At 42.7% G+C, this 20,772-nt stretch overlaps 1 protein-coding gene across 2 annotated transcripts in view; it reads left to right on the forward strand.

Moving 5' to 3' along the window:
- Positions 1–4,769, forward strand: part of ANKS6 (ankyrin repeat and sterile alpha motif domain containing 6) — a 49,013-nt gene extending 44,244 nt beyond the window's left edge. For both annotated transcript variants that reach the window (XR_007509794.1, XM_049830435.1), the window contains one exon: positions 1,175–4,769. Coding sequence is in view for 1 of the 2 variants with exons in the window: in XM_049830435.1 (XP_049686392.1) it covers positions 1,175–1,224 (50 nt within the window). In the remaining variant the exon portion in view is untranslated. The remainder of the gene's footprint in view (positions 1–1,174) is intronic.
- The last annotated feature ends 16,003 nt before the right edge of the window (positions 4,770–20,772 follow it).

Here is a 20,772-nt window from a genome sequence, read left to right on the forward strand (position 1 = left end):
GGGGGGGGAGGAGCAAGCCAACTGGAATTCATTCTTTCAGAAGAGTAGAAATAAATAAAATCCCATATGTTAGATAATACATATGTAAAGAAGTGTACATTTTAGATATGTGATAAAAAATAGAAGCAGTTCATGGAGTTCCCTTGGCAGAATTTGCCATTTCTACAAAAATGACATGAAAAAAAGCAAGAGAACATCCAAGGTTTATATGAAGGATGCAATCTTCTTTTTCTCTTAGGGCATTTCTTAACCTTATTAAGAAAAAAAATTAACAGAGATTTGTTAGAGGTAAAGCTAACTGCCAGTTAGTTTAGTTTACCTTCTAATATCAAGTTTATTAAAATGCTTGAAAGAAAAAGATGAGCCTCATCACTTGGTATAGATATCCAGCTGCTGTCCCCCACCTAAACATAACACTTCTCTTATAAAAGGTGAGAAGAAAAAGAACACTCCAACATCTAGCAGGGGCACTGAACAAAGGGAGGATTTAGATATCAAAAGGATAAACTGAGTATTCTCCAGATACAAGTTAAATGAAGAGTAACTATGCCTATGATGAAAAAAGAGTATGATGCCATTCAATATATAATTATTTGCAGAAATTCTGGTCTTCCAGTTTCTCTTTACATATAATGGTATGTTGCATATTGATATATACTTACACATATGTATCTGCAGATATATATAGGTGTTTTAAAAGATGTGACAGAATAAAGTGGAAGAGAGTGGGGAGTTGTTCGTGTATTTATTATTTTCCACTTTCAGATTCAGAGTAAAAAATATCAAATGGAAATTATCCAGAAGAGGTGTTAGAGAGATTGTAGAGTAAGAAGTAAAAATAGGAGCAAAACCAATATAGACTTGCAAATAAAAATAATACAGAGTTCAGGTAGTCACTTGTTAGAAAGGTACACTTTGAGAAAAGAGAGATACTGGAAAGGTTTGTGGCAGTAGATGACATTTTCACATGTGACTTTGACTTTTCATACCTTCTCCATACAGGAGAGGGCTTAAGATGAGTAAAATTAGTTACAGGGTCAAATTGTTGGAGTCTGGTATAACAATGATACTGGGAGATGTGGGCCTGTTTCTAGTAGTTGTGGAATTACTCTGTCTTCTTTAAAGCTGTGAGTCTTGCTGATTGCAGTTTTCACTTTTTTTTTTTCTTTTACAGCACCTGGCTGCTCTATAAAACCACAAGAAGCTGTTTCTCCTAAAAGGTAGCTACTGGAAAAAAAAAAAGGGTTTTTTTCTTTTTTCTTATGGTGAAGTTTGGCATCTGGCTGAGTGAATCCAAGTATACAAATGAAAATTTGAAAAGTTAGTCCTAACTACACCTGGATAGGACTTTCTCCAATAATGTGCTACAAATTTGAATCCCACAAAGAATCAAGAAAATAGAGATTGCTTTTATAGTTCAGCCTAAGTGTTGAATTGTTCAAGGCATCAGTGGTCTGGATTTGAGAAGAACAAAGTCAGAAGAGCTGGAAGAATGAGTGACCGTATAAGAAGAATCATATTTTCATTCTACTCTTGCCCATGGGTGAAGAACCCATACGAGGCTTACATAAGCACAGTCAAGAACACAAAAGCATGGAAGAAGGCATGAAAAACACCATGAATTATGAGAGCTTCTACATGGAGAAATATGTAACCTGACTATGCCTCTCTTGACTGGATACAGATAAAAAGAGTCCAGATTGAAAATGTAATGGTTTCATGAGAGGGAATATAAAGGAAAAGTAATGCTGCATTCTTCATTAACCAAAATACACTTTATCTATTCAATATTAAGAGGTTAGAACAGCAGTAAAAGTAAATATGAAATACTTATTTGTAAAAATAGCACTTTATTTAAGGAAATGCATAATCTGTCACCAATATTTAAACAGAAATAGTGTTAAAATATTTTATATTGTCGATTGGTTGTTTTGAGAATAAAACCATTTAACTGATAGTGGTTGGGATTTTTTGAACAGTAACACTAGCAGATCCTTAAACCACATTTTTATAACTTGATTTGTGTAATAATTTTGAAAAGACTAGTTATAGTAATTATGAGTGGAAATAATTTTCTGCTTAGTAAATACAAATTTTTGTTGAGCAATTAAAATACAAGTCAGCAGAAGCCTCTGACATTGTATCTATCTTTCTGAAGACTCACAAATACATAACTTTACCACTGGCTAAATTCAGTGCATCCAGGAGTACTAAGGTAGGTAAAATCAAGAAGCTGTTGGAGCTCCAATGCAGAGGAGTGATCTCAAGTAATTACTTTTGTACAGTACGAAAGACTTTACATTTTTCCACCCTCCTCACTGTACTGGTTTTAGTGGAGTTTAGCAAAAATAGGAATAGAAGTGGGTGTAGTGATAGAGATAATAGCACCAGTGAAAGCTGTGATGCCCCTGCTGTGCCTCTGGTTGTGTGAGCTGGTTCTGTGACGGCTTCATGGGTTTGGCCATCTGAGGTACTGCTCCAAGTTGCTGATGGCAAGCAGCTGGGCAGCTGAGCTGCACCAGGTTATGCAGCTGTGCTATATCAGAGCTGACCTTGAACACAGATAGCTAAATCCCTAGGAAGAAGAGGTTATAGGGGTGTATTGCAGAAAAAAGACAGTTATGAGCTGATAAGGGCAATCAGAGCCTGTTAGTACCCTGAGGTCCTTGCTGGTCATGCTGTTAACATTTTGCGTGTTAATAGTATAGCCATGTGCAAAATAATTTTTGTTCCATTTTTCTTTTTCAGTGCATGTATGTCAACAAACTTATAACATTATCAACATTCAGCATGGGATTTTATGTTTCTGATGTGTCTTATGCCCAAGAAAGTCAGTCCTTATGCAGAATTGTGCTTCAGGATTAATTTCAGCTTTAGGGTGAAAATACGTAATTTCTGCTTTCACAGTTTTTCAGAGCTGTCACTAAAAATGACATGGCAGGACAGATCTACAGAAATGTTGGGTGCAAACCATATAGTATTAAGCTAATGGCCTTGTCCTTTCCTGAAGAAACGTGTGGACAGTTTTGGTTAAAACACTTCGAAATGCAGCACAGAAATAATTGCAGCTTCTTATTAAGACTAGGAACCAGTTGCTGCATCTGGGCCAAAAACATGCAATGGCACCTTGGAGCCCTTATCAGTGTAACTGGGAATAAATGATTGGTAATGAGCCGAAACATCTCGCCTACTATCTAGTGCCTCTGGACCCTATGGCAGCACAATTTCCCCATAGTTTTGTGCTTTTCAGGCAACAGGTGGCAATCCAAACTTCCAATACATGCTGCAGAGTCACCTCAAGCCTGCTAACAGGGAAGCGTCAGGGTGACAAGGCTTCAGGTGTTCCTGCCAAGAGCTTGCAGGCCTTATTCTTTGGAAGGAGAAGTACTTGCCTATAATAAATTGAGGGCGTGGGTGTTTTGGGTTTTTTTTTGTTTGTTTTTTAGGTCCTTTTCAGTAAGACATTGAGCAATAGCTCAGTGTGAAAAACACTTTGCAAGGTTGAGAGATGTACTCTTTCTACAGTCTAGGAGGGTTTAAATTCATACATACCACTGCCCAGAAGACTGTGGGAACCTCAAGGCTATATGGCGAGGTAGGGGCAGGCTTCATTCGTTGGGCTGAATCTGTCTCACTGTGCAGAAAATAAGATTCGTGGAGTGTGGCCCGTAAGACACCGGTCTAGGATGGGGAAAAGTTAGGCTTTAGTTCTCTAGTTGATAAATTTGTTTACCAATTCCTAAGCTACAGAGTGACTGAGGATAAATAGCGTTATAAATTTGGAAATGTTACCCCAAGTGCATCGAAGAACGAGCAGCAGGGATTTAAACAGAACACAACACTGTCAAAGGAGACCAACCAGAGTGTGAGCATAGGCTCTGTGTTTACACAACAGGCAGAAAGGGTTCCTCCAGCTGTCCTATCACCAAGTCCTGCTAGCTAAAGAGTTAGCTTTATTAACACAGGAACAAAAAGACACAGTTTTAGAGTTTGGGATCCTTTTGTATCTTCTGCTGCACTTACTTCTTAAAGGTGGTGCGTTCCTTGTGTCTGAATTATCTGCCATCATAAGTGGAGAAACAAAACAAGTTGCTTTATGGCTCTGAGAGGAGGTAAGTTTGAGGCTGACACCTATGTTTATGTTTCTCTGTGTAAGTGCTGACATGAGTAGATGTATAAGCTCTACTGTAGGCAGCGGAAGCCTGGTCAGTACAGTCACTGGGGCCTCAAAAGGCAGTATCTGACCAGCCTAGACCAGAAGCTTGATTCAGTTGTCCAGACATCCACTGGCACTTGCATGCCCTAAAGCATCCAAAGCACCCATAAGGGGTGCCAGACATGACGTTAAGTGAAGGTTATGATCGGTTTGTTTGTTGCAAACAGTCACTTGGACAAAGAGACCTTTCAGAGATGGAGACATCATTTCATTGACCTGTCCTGATTCGTCACAGACATTCAAAGGTAAAAAGCTATTTCCCATTTGCTCTTCATTCTCTGTGTCCTCCTTTTTAGGTTAAATGAAAATATTTGTTAGCAGTGTTTGCTTACTTCATAATGAAAAGTGATACCTTCTAGGTTTTGCCAAAGAAGTAAACGCTACAAGAAACAGTTCTTGTTCTGATTCAGTCTGGAATTATGGACTTGGCTAATTTGTAGTTGTTAACCCTAAGATGTCTTATTTTGCTGAGGAGTACTGTTACTTTACAAGGCACTTTTATAAGGTTCTCTGAATTTCATTTTCTTTTTTTTTTCTGCACTTTGAGCATTGATCAAGATCAGATTTTAAATAAAGATACTTTGTTATCTGGAAATGATTCAAGCAGTCATCTGTAGTATTTCTTGTGCTTCAGCAAATACCTCAGAAGCCAAGTAGCTTCTCAAGGGAAGAACTTTGGTTTCCAGAGTGAAGGGGAACATAAAAGTTCATGCAAACAGATTTCTTTAATACCAAGATCACCTTAGTTTAGAATTGCTTGGCTGGTCTGACCTGACACTAATAGCCTCAAACTTGCCACTTCTAGATTTTATTTCACAGCCCTCTTGGCAGTACAAGGATACATTTAGTGGGAACAGGCTTTGTCCATTAAACCTGAAACTTGTTATGCTATATTTAAAGCTCATTTGGAATACTTAATTTCCAGTCTCTCAGAAGTTTGTATTATTGAAATAAACTGTTAATGCAATGTCTTCCTTAAAGTGTCACAGCAAAGAATTGTTTCAAAGCAATTTTTGCCACTTGTCGTTCACAGCATTCCAGTCTTCATTAAAACTTAACGGAGTTAACATGCAGTCATAAAACCAAAAGCAAATAGATTTTTGAAGTATGATTGTCATATTCCCAACATTGCATCTATTGCATTTGAATTGGCTTCTTATTCCTCTCAGTTCTTGTCAGTAGGTATGTTCAACATTCTCAAAATCGGCCTGCCTGGTCTGAAGAGGAGTGCTGTATTATGGCTGTTAGCAGAGTGGCTAGTGCTGTACTGGAGCACGGCTCTTGAAGGTGATCAGCGGGGCAAATGTGAATGTAGAAAAATGGGCCCCTTCAAGACACCTTCTTATAAATGGTCTAAGAATATTCCGTGTTCACGCATATACTTGATATGTGGCCGTGAGTTCTTGTTTTTTAGTAAGCTAAAGAGATTTGTAATGCCACAGAATCAGTGGCCTGCAATTAGCTGGAGCAGGGATTTCTGTTTTGCTGAGTTGCAGAACAAAATCACTTTGCACAGAGAGCAGCCAGCAAAGTGCAATGGATTTGATCGCTGTGGGCCTGATTTCAATTGTTCTCAACAGATTTCTTCATATATGTTTTTTCCAAGTCACTCTCTGCTGCCGGTTTGTCCTAAGAAGGGGAATAAAAAGAAAACAAATTGAAAAAGGTTAGGGATAGAAGCACAGATAGTATTTTTGCTAGCTTGGGATTACTGGTTTTCTTTCCAGGGTCTGCCTCTCCTTTAGGCTGTTTCTTGAATAGTCAGAATTAACGTTGAATGCCATGGGACTCACTTTCTTTAGTAGTTCAGGACTCCAAAGCACACACTTTTTACCACAGACTCAGGTCAAAATCCATTGCTTACATTCCTTTACTCAGACACAGAGCCAACAGAAAGTGGCATTCTCTGTGCTGGTAATTAAATGGTGTATGCAGAGGTCTGTCCACCTTTCCAGCTGTCTGAGCCTCGGAATACAACATAGGCCTCCCATTTATTGATGCTCTTAATACATTGTATCGTTTATCTCCTGTCATGCATTTTAATTGCTTATTTGGTGTTTGCATCAAGCACACACACGAACTGTAGTCCTTAACAGTGCCACAGATTCATTTCCCAGAACCACAGAATGGCTGAGGCTGGAAGGGACTTTTGGAAATCATCTTGTCCAACCCTCCCCTGCTGAAGCAGGCCACCTACAGCTGGTTGTCTGGGACCATGTCCATCCACTGAGACAGGCACTGTAGAAAGCTATCAATCAGGTTGGTCAGACACGATTTCCTCTTTGTAAATCCATGCTGACTCCTCCCAAGCACCGTTTTAAAATGTTTGGTAATGATTTCAAGGATTATTTTCTCCATCACGTTCCCCACAATCAAGGTGAGGCCGATTGGTTCTAGTTCCCTGGATCCTCTTTCTTGCCCATCTTGAAGATGGGGATGACATATGCTTTCTTTCAGTCTGCAGGAACCTTGCCCAGTCACCACGACCTTTCAAAGATAACTGAGAGTGGCCTTGCAATGACACCAGGCAGCTCCCTCAGTACTTGTGGGTACATCCCATCAGGTCCCATGGACTCATGTATATCATACAACATCTCTTGGAATGCCACCTAAGAATATTTTGTCATCTACATGTCCCCCTCAGACAATACGACAGGTGTTCTGCATGCACCTCTGTTTGATAGTTTATGGACATCCTCTTACGGTGAACTTCAAAACAGTTCATCAGCTGTATTCCAAGCATCCCATCATTTCAGTTGCACAGTGACAGTATTCGTGGTTCCCATTCTTCAGGCATGCTGCGTTGCTTCTCAGCCTACACAGTGATCCATCAGCTTTGGGGTTGTCCTTCTACTTCCTTGGACAAAGTGAGTGAACAGGTTCCAGCTAAAATTTGCCAACACTTTTTTGTGTTATCAGCATTCAAGCAAGCCCAGCATCATCATGAAGTGGGTAATGGCCTGTTTTAAAATGCTGAGACTTTGGTGGGCTCTCAGTATTCTGAAAAAAACCCCTAGTACTACACGCTGAAGACTGCAATATCCTATATTTCCTAGACCGACCTAACATCACTCTTGGCGCTCACCACACTGATGAGTACAATAAACCAAATTCATTCAAATAAATGCACAGTTAGGAAACAAGCTATTAGATTTAGAAACAGATAGCAAATCTTGCAATAATAAAATGCCTCTTTTTAGTGTAGCGACAGGTGTTATCCTGTGTTTTATCCAAATAACAGACTGTGAGTCTTGCTGACTAGTAGTAGGATTCAGCCAGCCAGCCAGCAGACCTGGGGCCAACTCTCAGGGAAGCCAGTCGTTCCAGGTGCTGTTTTCCATTCAGCAATAGTTACTTGCAGCCAAGCTCTTCCTTATTTCCTCCGCCTGTGGAGAGATGCACTTTCTGAAGTATCCTGAAATGTTAACCTTGATAATCGGACAAAGATATTGACTTAAAACTTTAATATTGTCAATTTGTTGCTCAGTTTAGAGGACAATGGTGTTCTTGGATTAGTCAGTGTGCCATGACAGCTCCTAAATGTGCTGGGATTTGTGATAGCACTGCTTAAACGTAATAATGGTTTTCTACTTGCAGCAAATATGCTTGCTGAGAAGCTCTAACAAAAAAGGAATGTCCCTTTGTACCTTCCAGTAGATAGGTAATGAACTAAAGAGCCAAATGCTGGCCTGATTTGTACTGTGTAACTCCACCAAATCCAAGCCACTCTGGATCTAAGTGCAGGGAACTGCGACAGAATCTGGGCTGAGATAATCTAGAAATGGAGCATCCCACCCACCATGTCAGATTGCATCATTTCTGTGTGAGCACAAGGAGACTGTAGGTATGTGCTTAGACAAGTAGCTGAAAAATGTGTCTGTCACATTGCTTTAGATATCACTTTAATTTGTTGGAGCTCACCTCCCTGTTGGCATTCACTGTGCCATTGTTTAACACCTTAGAAGGCCCTACCACTCTCTAATCTGATAAGTACTAATTTGATAAAAAAAGTATTACAAATGTTAATAATGGACTTGTTTTATAATGCCTTTCTTTTTGTTGGATCAAAGCAACACAAAGAGCAATTAATATACAGAGATGGGGGGACAAAGAGAACAAAAGAAAACTTAAAAAAAAAAACCCACCAGAAAACCCTGACTTGGCTGGATATAGCAACAAAAGTAAGCAACCGATTTAGCCTGTTTGTTACGTGGAAATTAGCAATAGCCTTGTCATATGTTAGCCATTATGTACATGTGTATATTTTAAATTAATTTGGGAGAACTGTGCATAAGCACAGCATGACTAACACCTCCTTTCTCTCCTGGAGACAACGTACAATATAGGAAGGGTCGCACAGCCGTTTCACAAAAACATTCTTGGCTTTCTGCTGCAACTTGCTTCTTCCTCACAGGCAGGAAAAGACAAAGAAAAAGCAAATACAGAAGCTAGAGCTGATGGTAGGATGGAAATCCATGTTATGCTGTTTTTACCTTCGATGTATGGTTCCCCATGTTATGCTGGATTCCTTCTAGCATACTTCCACACAGACAGGGAAAAAATTAGTTTCTCTGTTTCATGCCTTTAAGAAGACTTCTGGCAAAGACACACTGGTGATTTCTTAGATGGAGCGAGGATGATTCAGGAAGGGAGAAAGAAGAGAAAGACACTTTCCTGTGCTTTTTGCATTTTCAAAGTAAAAATTGCATGGAAAGCTTTTAAAACATGAATGAGAGCTGTATAACTACATTTCTGCTGAAATGTAGTATTTTTTAAAATCAAAACAAAACCACCCACATTTAGAAATTTCCCATAAAAACACCAAATAAGAAATTTTTACTTTCCATTTCCAACAAAAATAATTTTGCCAGCTTTGCTGTCTTCAGTTCATGTACCTGTTCTTTTCAGCCTTCCATCCTATTTTCTTAACATTTCCCAATGAGCTCGTGTTCCTTGTAAGTGCTTATTATCAGAGCCAAGTGCATGTTGCAATCCAGATAATTCACTTCACCATCGTGTTGCTTTTTTGTTTGTAAATTAGACATGTATGTTTATAACACAATGAAGCCTCAGGCTGAGGTCACTGGATGGAAGAAGTATTTATTTGTCTCACGAGTTTGAATGGAAGAGTATGTTCTTGGCAATAGTTGTCATGTGATGAATTTGCTGATGAGTATGTGATCAGGAGGGAGTACATCCTGAGCTCTGCTCTTGCCTTGACAACAGGCACATTGTGTGATGTTGAGTAAATCAATTTTCTGCCAGAATTTCCCTTCAGCAATAGACAGCTAGTAATATTTCATCCTTAGCTGGTTATGCAGTGACCAACACTGACAACAGAAAGTTCCAGGAAGAATTATCATCTTCATTAGTGGTAAACTGCTCTTTGACCTGCTCGGTATTTTCTGGGTGTTGAAATGAGAAAGTAAGAACACTATAAAAACATTTGCAGGTATGTTAGTGCCCAGACAGGAACACCACCATCCCCCAGGGTTTGGATCATGCTCCTTCCCAAGATTCATGATGAAAACTGGGAGAAGGAAGTGATTGGGAAGAGTCAGCGTGAGTTTACCAACTGCCTGACAAACCTGATTGCTTTCTACGATAAAATGTCTAGATTTGTGGATGCAAGGACAGCAGCTTGACTTTAGCAAGGCTTTTAACACTGTGTCTCACAATATTCTTATATGCAAGGTGAGAGAGCACAATTTGAATGAGTGGACAACTAGACAGTTAAACAATTGGTTGGATGATCAAGCTCAGACGGTAAGTAGTTAATGGTTCGGGCTTTACCTGGCAGCCAGTAGTATGTGGAGTACCTCAGCAGTCTATCCCGGGACCTGTCCTGTTTAACATCTTTATCAATGACCTGCAGGAGGTGATGCACTGCTTGCTCCTCAGGTTTACAGCTGACCCCAAACTGGGGGACCAGTCGATATTCTCAAGGGCAGAGCTGTCATCCAGTTGGATCTGCAGAGGGTGTAGGAGTGGGCCAGCAGAAACCTTACAAAATTCAACAGGCACAAATGCCAAGTCCTGCACCTTGGAAGGAAGAACCCTGTGCAATAATACAGGCAGAGTGGTGGGGAAGCAGCTCTGTGGAAAAGGACTTGGGGGACCTGGTGGACATAAGACAGGAGCATAAAGTGTCTGCAGAGAAGGCCAACAACATCCTAGGCTGTAGTAGCAGCAGGCTGACAGGAGTGACAATCCCCCTCTATTCAGCATTTGTTAGACCCCAACTGCACCCAGTTTTGGGACCCACAGTGTAGGAAAGATGTGGTTAAACTGGAATGAGTTTAGCAAAGGGCATGAAAGTAGTTGGGGCCTGGAGCTCTTGCCCTGTTAGGCGAGGCTGAGGGAATGGGGCTTGTTCAGCGTGGGGAAAAGAGGGCTTCATGGGACCTTCTGATAGGCACGCACCTAGCGAAGGCAGCAGCCTTCTGATTCCTACCAGGAGGTCATTGAGAAGATGGAGCCAGGCTCTTCTCGGTGGTGCGGGGTGGGGGAACAGAAGGCAAATGTCGTAGGCCGGAACAAGACTGCATACCAGTGCGTACCACCACGAAGGTGGCCAAGCAGTGTGACAGGTTGCCCACAGGGCCGTGCGTTCTTCAGCCCTGAAGAACTTCAAGACCTGAGGGGATGAAGCCCTGGACGGACTCCTCGCACCTCTTAGCTGACCCTGCCTTGAGCAGGGAGCTGGGCTAGAGCGCTAGACCTCCTGAGGTCCCTTCACACCACGGCTCTGAACGAAAGGCTTCCACCAAACGGTGTGCCGCCCGCTCCCGCCTCAAGTCAACTCCGTGAAGGGAAATCTTGACATGTGGGAAAACCCCACTGTGTGGGGAAGAGACCCCACATCTCCATCCATCATGCTCTGCTGCCAGCTCCCCGCGTGTGTCCCCCCGCAGCTGCGTGTGGGGACAGGAGAGGATGCATGAAGCATTTCAGGACTTTTCTGGATGAAAACTGCTACGCAAAGGCCAGCTGATACAGGCAGGCCACGCGTCAGAGACCTAGTTTAACGGTTTCCCCCTTTACTTTCGAAAAGTTTGAGTCTCCTCTGATCTCTCGCTACCCTTATCACGGGCACCTCAGCCTCTGCGACAACGCCTCGTATTATTCATGGCTATCGACAACCACCAAAACTAACGTTCCCTCAGCAAAAGCTCCAAGAAAGCGCACTGCAGCACGGTGAAAACAATGATCAAAAATTAAGTGACATGACCGGCGGGGCCGGGCCCCCGGCCCCCGGCCCCCGGCCCCCGGCCCCCGGCCCCCGGCCCCCGGCCCCCGGCCCCCGGCCCCCGGCCCCCGGCCCCCGGCCCCCGGCCCCCGGCCCCCGGCCCCCGGCCCCCGGCCCCCGGCCCCCGGCCGGGAGGAGCGCGATGATGGCGGCCGCCCGCCAGGGGGCGCTGCCGACTCGGCGTTGGCGTCGCGGCGGTCGCCAGCAGTAACGGGCCGAGGCGGGGGAGAGCCGGTGTGAGGCGAGGGATCGCTGCTGTGAGGGGGGCGAGAGCCGGTGTGAGGCGCAGGGGGGGAGAGCCGGTGTGAGGCGGGAGATAGCCGGTGTGAGGCGGGGGGAGAGCCGGTGGGAGGCGGTAGACAGCCGGTGGGAGGCGAGGGATAGATAGCCGGTTTGAGGCAGGGGAGAGCCGGAGTGAGGTGAGGGATAGCCGGTATGAGGTGGGAGATAGCCGGTATGAGGTGAGAGAGAGCCGGTGTGAGGCTGGGGTTAGCCGGAGTGAGGTGAGGGATAGCCAGTGTGAGGTGGGAGATGGAGAGCTGGTATGAGGTGGGAGATAGCCAGTGTGAGGTGGGGGAGAGCCGGTGTGAAGCAAGGGAGAGCCGGTGTAAGACGGGAGATGGATAGCTGGTGCGAGGTAGGGGATAGCTGTCCACCATCATGGCCCTTTCCTCAGCGAACTGCTGTGGAGCTAACAGGCTTCCCCACCTTGCCTCACCTAGGCCGGCTGCTGTGCCCGTGGCCCTTGGGGAGCCCTCGTGTTTCCCAGTGGAGATTAAGCCCTCCTCTCCAGTGTGATGGGCGGTTTAAACAGACTGGGTCTCCAAAATACAGTGGGGGAAGCTGTTGCGACACTCAGCCCTGGGTTGTGCCCCAGGGACCGGGGAGGAGGCAGGGGAAGTGTCACTGTGGCCGAGGCCTGCGGGTTCCACGGCAGGGAGGAAGCCATGCTTGCCCGATGCCAGCTGCCCTGGCAGCAACAGCGGTGGCTTTGGATGGTGGGAGAGTCTTACAAAACGTTTGCAACCTCTTATTTGCTGTATCCTGAACAGAGTCCCCAAGTTTACTGGGACAGGGTGACTGAGGAGCCAACCTGCACTGACTTAACGCCACCGTCTGAGCATTTCTGGCAGTTGCTCTTCCACTTAACGCAATTGCTGCATGTGAACTGATGGGCTGACAGCTCCGTGGGAAGCTGGATGCACTCGCCGAACACTCTCTGAAACAGGTGCAAGGATCTAAGCTTCCCCCTGTTTACATACAGGAAAGGAGAACCCACAAAATAACACTGGTGAGTGAGTGGCAAACCAAATTTTACACATTATCTAAAATTGCCCTTGTGTATTCTCTGCTCCAGTCATTACAATATATATTTAATGTAGAAATAAGGTATAGAAAGCTCAAGGAAGGGAAATTATGGGAATGGCATGTTCTCATGTAGGCCTCAAAACACACCAGTGTTGTTCTCCATTGCAGTCAGCATCCCCATTGCCGTGGGAAGAAGTTTAACTCATCTGAACCCCCAGACTGAGTATCTATTAGTTTAAGCCATATGAATAAAAAATTTTTATGGTAGTGAAAAATCTCTGATCTGCTTAAATTCTTCCAAATTTAGGTTCAGGGTTGAGTCATCATTATTTCCTGACTAATGGTTTTGTGAAGTCACCCAAAATAATGAGATGTCACTTGCCTGGATACATTAATAATCAGAAGGATTTATTGTAGCAGGCACCATGGGAAAGTGTAACTTTCCCATTAGATGTCCTTAATTAGAAAAGAATGTGTCAGATTTCAGATCAACGTAGGGGAACTACAACTATCCATTAAAAAGAGAAGGACAAATAACGCAAGTGACAGCCCTTGCAGAAGTACAAAGGTTTAAATACTTTATAAATTAAGGGGATTGAAGGTGCTCATTTTCATCACTAAAGCTCTATGACCTGTCTTTATCATCAGAACGATGCAGTCTCCAAACTGAATTAAACAACATAAAGAGCAAATGCTGTATATAATTCTGACAATAGAATATTTGTGTAATCAGCAATTATTCCTTTCATGTCTTTCAGCAATATCTCCTTAGGGTGGGCCAAACTGCTCTGGAAAGTGTTCAGTTATGCTAATAGGAAAATTTTACAGTGACAATGGTATCTCTTGAACCACAAAAACTGTAGCTAGTACATTTGTTCAGCTGGTGGCAAGATGTGGGATTGAGAAGTTGTCTGACTGGCTTTTAGATAAAAATTGAAGGGCTATTTAGTAATTGTAATGTGTGGGAGGCATTACTGTAAACCCAAGCAGAATGAGGTGCCTAACTACTTGGGCATGTGCAAGGGGTTAATTTAAGTACCTGGCTTTTGTGTCTTCCTTTTGGCTATGGATAATTCCTCACAGACCCAGGCCAAGGGTTTTACTGGGTGGTACACAGAAGCTAGAAAGTAAGTCTTATAATGCTTACATTTACTTAGAGCCATGAGTGGAACCAGTTTACACTTGTATTTCTGCCCAGTGCTTGGTTAACATACAGGCATGTATTTTATTTATGCAGTCTTAAAATCATGCCATGAACGACATCAAAGCAAGTGTAATTTAAGGAAGGGGAACGTGTGTCCGCAGTTTATTTCAGCTTGCAAAGAGACGATGTTCCAAGATGGGGACACCAAAATTTTGCAGTATAAGCAACCTACTCCCTCTGGGACATCAGATCTATTCATCCCATGTCAGTTACACCTGAAAGTTACTACAAGCTAATGCTTTTTCTGCAGCCTCTATGAAATCAGTCAGTAACATTGGACCAGTGCCTAACTGACAGGTGGCCACATTACCAAGTTATCAGCTCATTTGCTGCTCTTGATAAGTGTTTCATTAGGGCTGGTTTTGGTAGGAAAGCTGAATTTGTTTCTTATGGGGAAAGGAAATCCTTTAACAAGGAGGCTGAGCCGCACAAATAGTACCTTCTTAGATAAGCTTTTCAGTTTGAGTGACCGCTTTGTGCAGCATTTTGCTTGAAAAATATGTTTCTGGTTTTTATGACTGTTTATCCAAAGCAGAATTATGAGCACTAGGTTTGGATTTAGAAAAGGGTAGATCTAGTTTACCAGAGGGTCTGGTAGAGATAAGTGTTCAAAACTTTTGTAGTTCAGTGGGATTGAAAAATGTGCATGTATTTCACTCAGAAATTAATTAAAACATAAAGCGTAGGTAGAACTTTAGAGGCATGTCATAAATGTCCTTTTGAAGTACTGGGTGGAAGCCCTTTTTATTGTTAATTTAGCCTTCTCTTTTCTAAATTGAACCTTTCATCGCATATTAAATCCTAAGAGGGCTAGGGAACACAGGGTGTGTTCCAAAGGGATACATAAAAATCACCTTACTTCCATAAGTCATTAGCATCCAGCATTTGTGCTTTTAATGAGCTGAAATGAGAAATCTTGTAAACTAATTTGAACAAACTACAGTGTCTTCCTCACAGCAAGATGCCTCAAACATCAATCAACTCTTGAAAGTTTGTTTGTGAGATACTTCTCTAAGAACCTTTCATCCTAAAAATGACACTTGAAAACTCCGCAGTAGATCTTGACAAGATTCACACGTGAATGCCCAAGAGATAATTGATGCGTTGTTTTACTGTGGAAGGTGGTATAAATATTCCACTTCTGAGGCTAAGTCTAAAGAAATCTTACCTGCTAATTAAAACATAATGAAACCTGACTATTTTACATAGAGTTTTGTAAATGAAATTTCCTAAAACACACCTTTATTTTCAAAACTTCCCTGAAAAACCTCTGGGGATAAGCAAAGTTCAGTATGATAAAGAAAATATTTTATTCAGCTTTAAGAGCTGGAATGCCTGCCTCAGAAGAGTGTTATATAGGATGGCTACATGCCACACCATCAGTGGAGTTGACTATTCTCTTTCAGTAGTAGTAGTATTTTTAGTTTTAAATTAAAATCTGCCTGAAGCCACATGAGTTCTCAGCTCACTGCTCTCTGAATAAGGATACAAATCAAAATTGGCACTTTCCTCAGAAAGCCACTTTGAAGGTTAGCTGTCCACTTGGACTGAGTGAAGCACCTTTGACTTCAGGAAGACTGCCATGCTGCAGGTGCTTGCACGCCTGGAGTGCTCTCATGCACTTCAGAGCAAGAGACTTCCACTGTACCAAACAGTAGCTGTTTCAACTCTAAAATATGGGACAAGTTACACTAGTGAAAGAGACAAAGAAACATATTGAAGCCAGATGACTGTCCATTTATTTTTCTGGCAAGCAAGGGTCTTCACATATCTGAATAGAATAATTCCAGGGTTTTTGCGTTTTAAGAATCTGTGTCACATGAATTCAGGTTGATGAACCAAAACACCTGTGTGATTTTTCATGTGTTAAAATACATGCCCAACTTAATTTTGCCAGTAAAGGCAATGTATTGAACAGATTATACAATGAAAAAGGTGCCCAAACCAAACAGATGATCCAGCTATGCCTGCAAAGATTGGAAATTCAGTCATTCAGGCAGCTTAAGGTACCAAAATATGCAGATAGATGTTTCAGGAAATTATGAAATATGCCTGATGCCCCTTGAAATCAAATCAGGTATGCTGAGTCAGTCTTGCCTGGTTTTGGTGGCATACCCTGTACAACAATCATGAATAAATATATATGTCATTACTTATGGGTAGCCATGTATTCTATGGCCAAAATAATTGCTCAGACACTAAACACCTTCCTGTTTACTGGGCTTTCAGGAGCTTGTTTAATATTAACAGTGGTAAGAATGATAGTAAACACAGTCAACAAAACAGGGCTTATGCAGGGTCACCTCAATCATTTGCACATAAGCAAGGAAGTGCTTACGAGGCATCATTATAGAAAAATCCCAGACCTTTATCAGGAAGTCAGCATCCTGGGGTGTCTCTCTGAAGTGCATGTACACTAATGCATGCAGCATAGGGAATAAACATGAGGAAGTAGAGATCTGTGCGCAGCTGAAGGGCTATGATGTTGGGATCACAAAGGCAAGGTGGGATTGCTTGCAGAACTTCAGTGCTGCCATGGAGGGATCCAGGCTGGGAAGAAAAGGTGGTGGAGTTGCCCTTTATGTGAGAGAACAGCTGGAGTATATAGGGCTCTGCGTACAGGATGGATGATGAGCCAGCTGAGATCTTATGGGTATCAATTACTGAGCAGACCAATATGGGTGACATTGTAGTAGGTGTATGCTATAGGTGGCATAAGCAGGAAGAACAAATGGAAGAGGCCTTCTGTAGAGAGAAGTAACCTCATGTTCACAGGCTGTCATCCTCATGGGGAACTTCAACCAGCTTGACATCTGCTGGAGGAACAGCACAGAGGGGCATGTGAAATCCTGGAGGTTCCTGGAGAGCACTGAGGACAGCTTCCTGACCCAAATGATAGAGGAAGCAATGAGGATAGGTGTTCCACTGGCTCTCATAATTACAAACAAGGAAGGGCTGTTTGAGGATGTGAAGGTTGAAGGCAGTCTCGGCTGCAGCAACCATAAGATGGTGGAGTTCAGAGTCCCGAGAAGAGGAACCAGAGCAAAAAGCAAGATCACAACTCTGAACATCAGGAGAGCAGACTTTGGCCTTTTCAGGTATCAGTTGGTAGACTCCCATGGGATAAGACCCTGGATGGAGGAGGGTCCCAAGAAAGCTGTTTGGTATTTGAGGATCACCTTTTCCAAGCTCAAGAGCAGTCCATTGCAATGAGCAGGAAGTCAGGCAAAAATGCCGGCAGGGTTGCATGGATTAACAAGGAGTTCCTGGCAAAACTCAAACATAAAAAGGAGAAACACTATCTGAGCATGCAGAAATGTTGTTAGGAAAGCCAAAACCATCTGCAATTGAACCTAGTGAGGGGTGTTAAAGGTAATAAGAAAGGCTTCTCAAATTACATAAACAGCAAAAGGAAGAGTAGCAAAAATGTGTGCCTGCTGCTGAATGGGGGCAAGGGCACTGGTGACACATGGCATGGAAGAGGCTGAGGTACTAAATGCCATCTTCATGTCAGTCTTTACTAGTAAGACCCACCTTCAGAAGTCTGAGGGCCCAGAGACCAAGGGGAAGGTCTGGAGCAAGGAAGACTTACCCTTGCTGGAAGAGGATCAGGTTAGAAAATAGTTAATCAAACTGGACATACATAAGTCCATGGGCCCTAATGGGCTGCACCAACGAGTGCTGAGGGAGCTGACTGCTGTCATTGCAAGGCCACTCTCGGTAATCTTTGAATGATCTTGGTGACTAGGAGAAGTGTCTGAGGACTGGAGGAAAGCAAATGTCACTCCTGTCTCCAGGAAGGGCAAGAAGGAGGACCCAGGGAACTACAGGCCGTTCAGCCTCACCTCAGTCCCTTTGAAGGTGATGGAGCAGCTAATCCTGGAAACAATTTCCAGGCATATGAAGGACAAGAAAGTCATCAGGAGTTGTACGCATGGATTCACCCAGGGGAAGTCATGCCTGGCCACCTTGATGATAACCTTCTACAATGAAATGACTGGTTTGGTAAATGAGGGGAGAGCAGTGGATATTGTCTACCTTGACTTCCGTAGGGCTTTCAACACTGTCTCCCATAAGATTCTCATGGAGAAGCTGATGAAGTATGGGTTGGCTGAGTAGAAAGTGAGGTGGACTGAAAACTGGAGAGAGTCCAGCGAAAGACCACTAAGGGAATCTTAGCCGGTCAGTGTGTACAAATATCTGAAAGGAGGGTACAAAGAAGACAGATCCAGGTGATTGCGGAGTCTCCATCCTTATAGATATTCAACAGTCACCTTAACGTGGCTGTGGGCAGCCAGCTTTAGGTGGCCCTGCTTGAGTGGGGGGGTTGGACAAGATGACCAGAGGTTCCTTCCAACCTCAGTCATGCTGTGACTCTGTGAATTATGCCATGCTTTTATTTCAAGTATGAAGAGAGATTAAATAAATAATTCTAATCTGTATTTACATCCCAATACCTGAATCACAGAGTGCAAAATTAAAGTGGGGAAGAGAGCTGCAGAGGGTCAAAACACTGCAACAAGTAGGGTCGTAGTCTCTAAAAACTAACTAGTGGTTTTATTGTCTCACTTTGGACTCACTTTTAGTAAGTAAAATGGCTGAACAGTATCCAAAACAATGGGGAATTAAACACCCAAATGAGAGATGTATTCATTACTCTCAGTTATGGAAACAATAAGCAAGCTGTGTAAGAGAGGCCAGAAGGAAGACATGATACTTCCTGGGAGGTCTTGGTGTTGCATCAGCAGTTCTTATCTATTGTAGGCAGTTGACAGAGCCGCTGCAGGTCTTTTTCCTGCTATGCCAACAGAGCCACCCTTACTGCTTACTGACCCAGGAACTCCACACCAGGATTCTGGAGCAACCTGGAGGTAGGGCAGAAGTCTGTGTGTTCACTTCTTCCATTTAAGTCTTGATACTGGTTACAAAAGAATCTTAGTCTGTGTTTTCACAATGAGGAAGAGGTCTTAAAACTGGTGCCAGAGGAAAATTTGTGTAGCCATAGTGATATAGGAGCACTCAAGCTACATCAGTTCATAGTCCTCTGCAAAGAGGGCCTCAGACTGTATGTAGGCCAGATGAAGTGGTTAGGGGGTCAGTCTGAATCCTGTGAGAAGTGAGTTTAAACATCTGCCTCAATCCTGTAGAGTGGGGAATGTAGAAATGAGCTTCCCGAAACATTGTGGAACAAAAGAGGGGCACACAAAATGGATTTTGCAAGGAGCCCATCTTCCTTTGCACTGATTTGTGAAGTCAATAGCTCCTTGCTCCTCGATGTGCTGGCCAAAAATGGTCTCTATTTAGAGGTGGGGGAAGTTGATGGAAACGGTTAACATGTGCCCAGGCTCTTTTTATCTGCCTGACTATAAACATCCGTGGATATTAGCACAGTTTGTGTATATTTTTCCAGTTACCATGGAAGTGAGCATTGCTGCAGTGTAAGCATTTTCATCCATTTGTCTTGAGTAAAACCAAGAAAAATAACCAATACCAGAATATTGAAAACATTGCAAAACCAGTAAGTGTTCATTACAGCTCATACAGATGTCCACTTTGACCTATTGTAATTCCATGAGTAAAGTTCTCAGTATTTTGGCAGGCTTCATTTACCTGGTTTCATTATCATTTTAGTCAAATGAGATTTCAGCTGTATATCTTCCTTCCTTCCTTCCTTCCTTCCTTCCTTCCTTCCTTCCTTCCTTCCTTCCTTTCTCTTTCTTTCTTTCTTTCTTTCTTTCTTTCTTTCTTTCTTCATGTGCAATATGGAAGGATTGCAGCTTTTTGGTGTATCCAGGAAATGTGATCTGAATTGTCTTTGTATACAAAACAGCCCGAATGTGATTACAAGTATGGACAAAGTCACCAAAACATTTTCTATTCCATGTGACCGACAGGGCTGAATTGGCTATCACTGTGTTTGATGGCTGAAGCTTCTGCTTTGCATCTTACATTTTTTCAAAGCATAATGCAGTTTCTATTTCCCTGTTGTTATGATTGTATGAGACAATCCCTAGCTTTAGAAAAGGCAGCAGCAAGTCAGGGCATTAAAATTAAAGGGGAAAAAAATCTACACAAACCACTTAAGCACACTCATTATTATGGCCCTTGCTACCTCGGGCCACTGGAGAACTTATAATTTAGTCAGCATTATGCAGTTTGAAGTGTTTTATGTTCTGCATGGGAGCAGGCTGCAATTCAAATATCAATGGCCATGAAAAATATGCACATACGTTTAGTATGAAAATCTCCAAGGGCATAACAGAAGAGACGGGCACATGTAGCTGCAGTGTGATGGAGAATTTCTGTGAATTAATCATTTGGACATAGTTTATCACCATTTTATAGTTTGCCAGAGACGCTTCCTCGCCATTTGTTGGGAAAACTTATTATACATGCACATCTTAGAAAGATAATAAGGCCAAAGCCTTTGATGCTTAAAGGCAACAGGCATTGTTAGATTCTGTTATGACACAGACAACTTCTCCACTGACAGAGCCATTCAGATAACAAGAGTAATTGCTTATTTTATCGAGTTTAGGGAATTGTGCTCCATTCTCCCTTCTTGCCTATTACATCAGCTATTATGACCCATCTTCTACCATAATTTAGGGGGAGTGGAGTATGTGCATTTTGAAAGCTTTTCTTGAAAGAATAGGATGCTGTATTTACATGTTTCCCTCATTATCCCAAAGTGCAAATACTTTAATGTATTCCTTCCAAAGAATCAGGGTGGCATGCGTGTGCATGTGTGCATCCATTTATGTGCCTTGGTGTTTGTCTGTAGTTTACTGTCTA

Source organism: Accipiter gentilis, chromosome 27 (genome assembly GCF_929443795.1).
Source record: "Accipiter gentilis chromosome 27, bAccGen1.1, whole genome shotgun sequence".
NCBI classification, from domain to species: Eukaryota; Metazoa; Chordata; class Aves; order Accipitriformes; family Accipitridae; genus Astur; species Astur gentilis.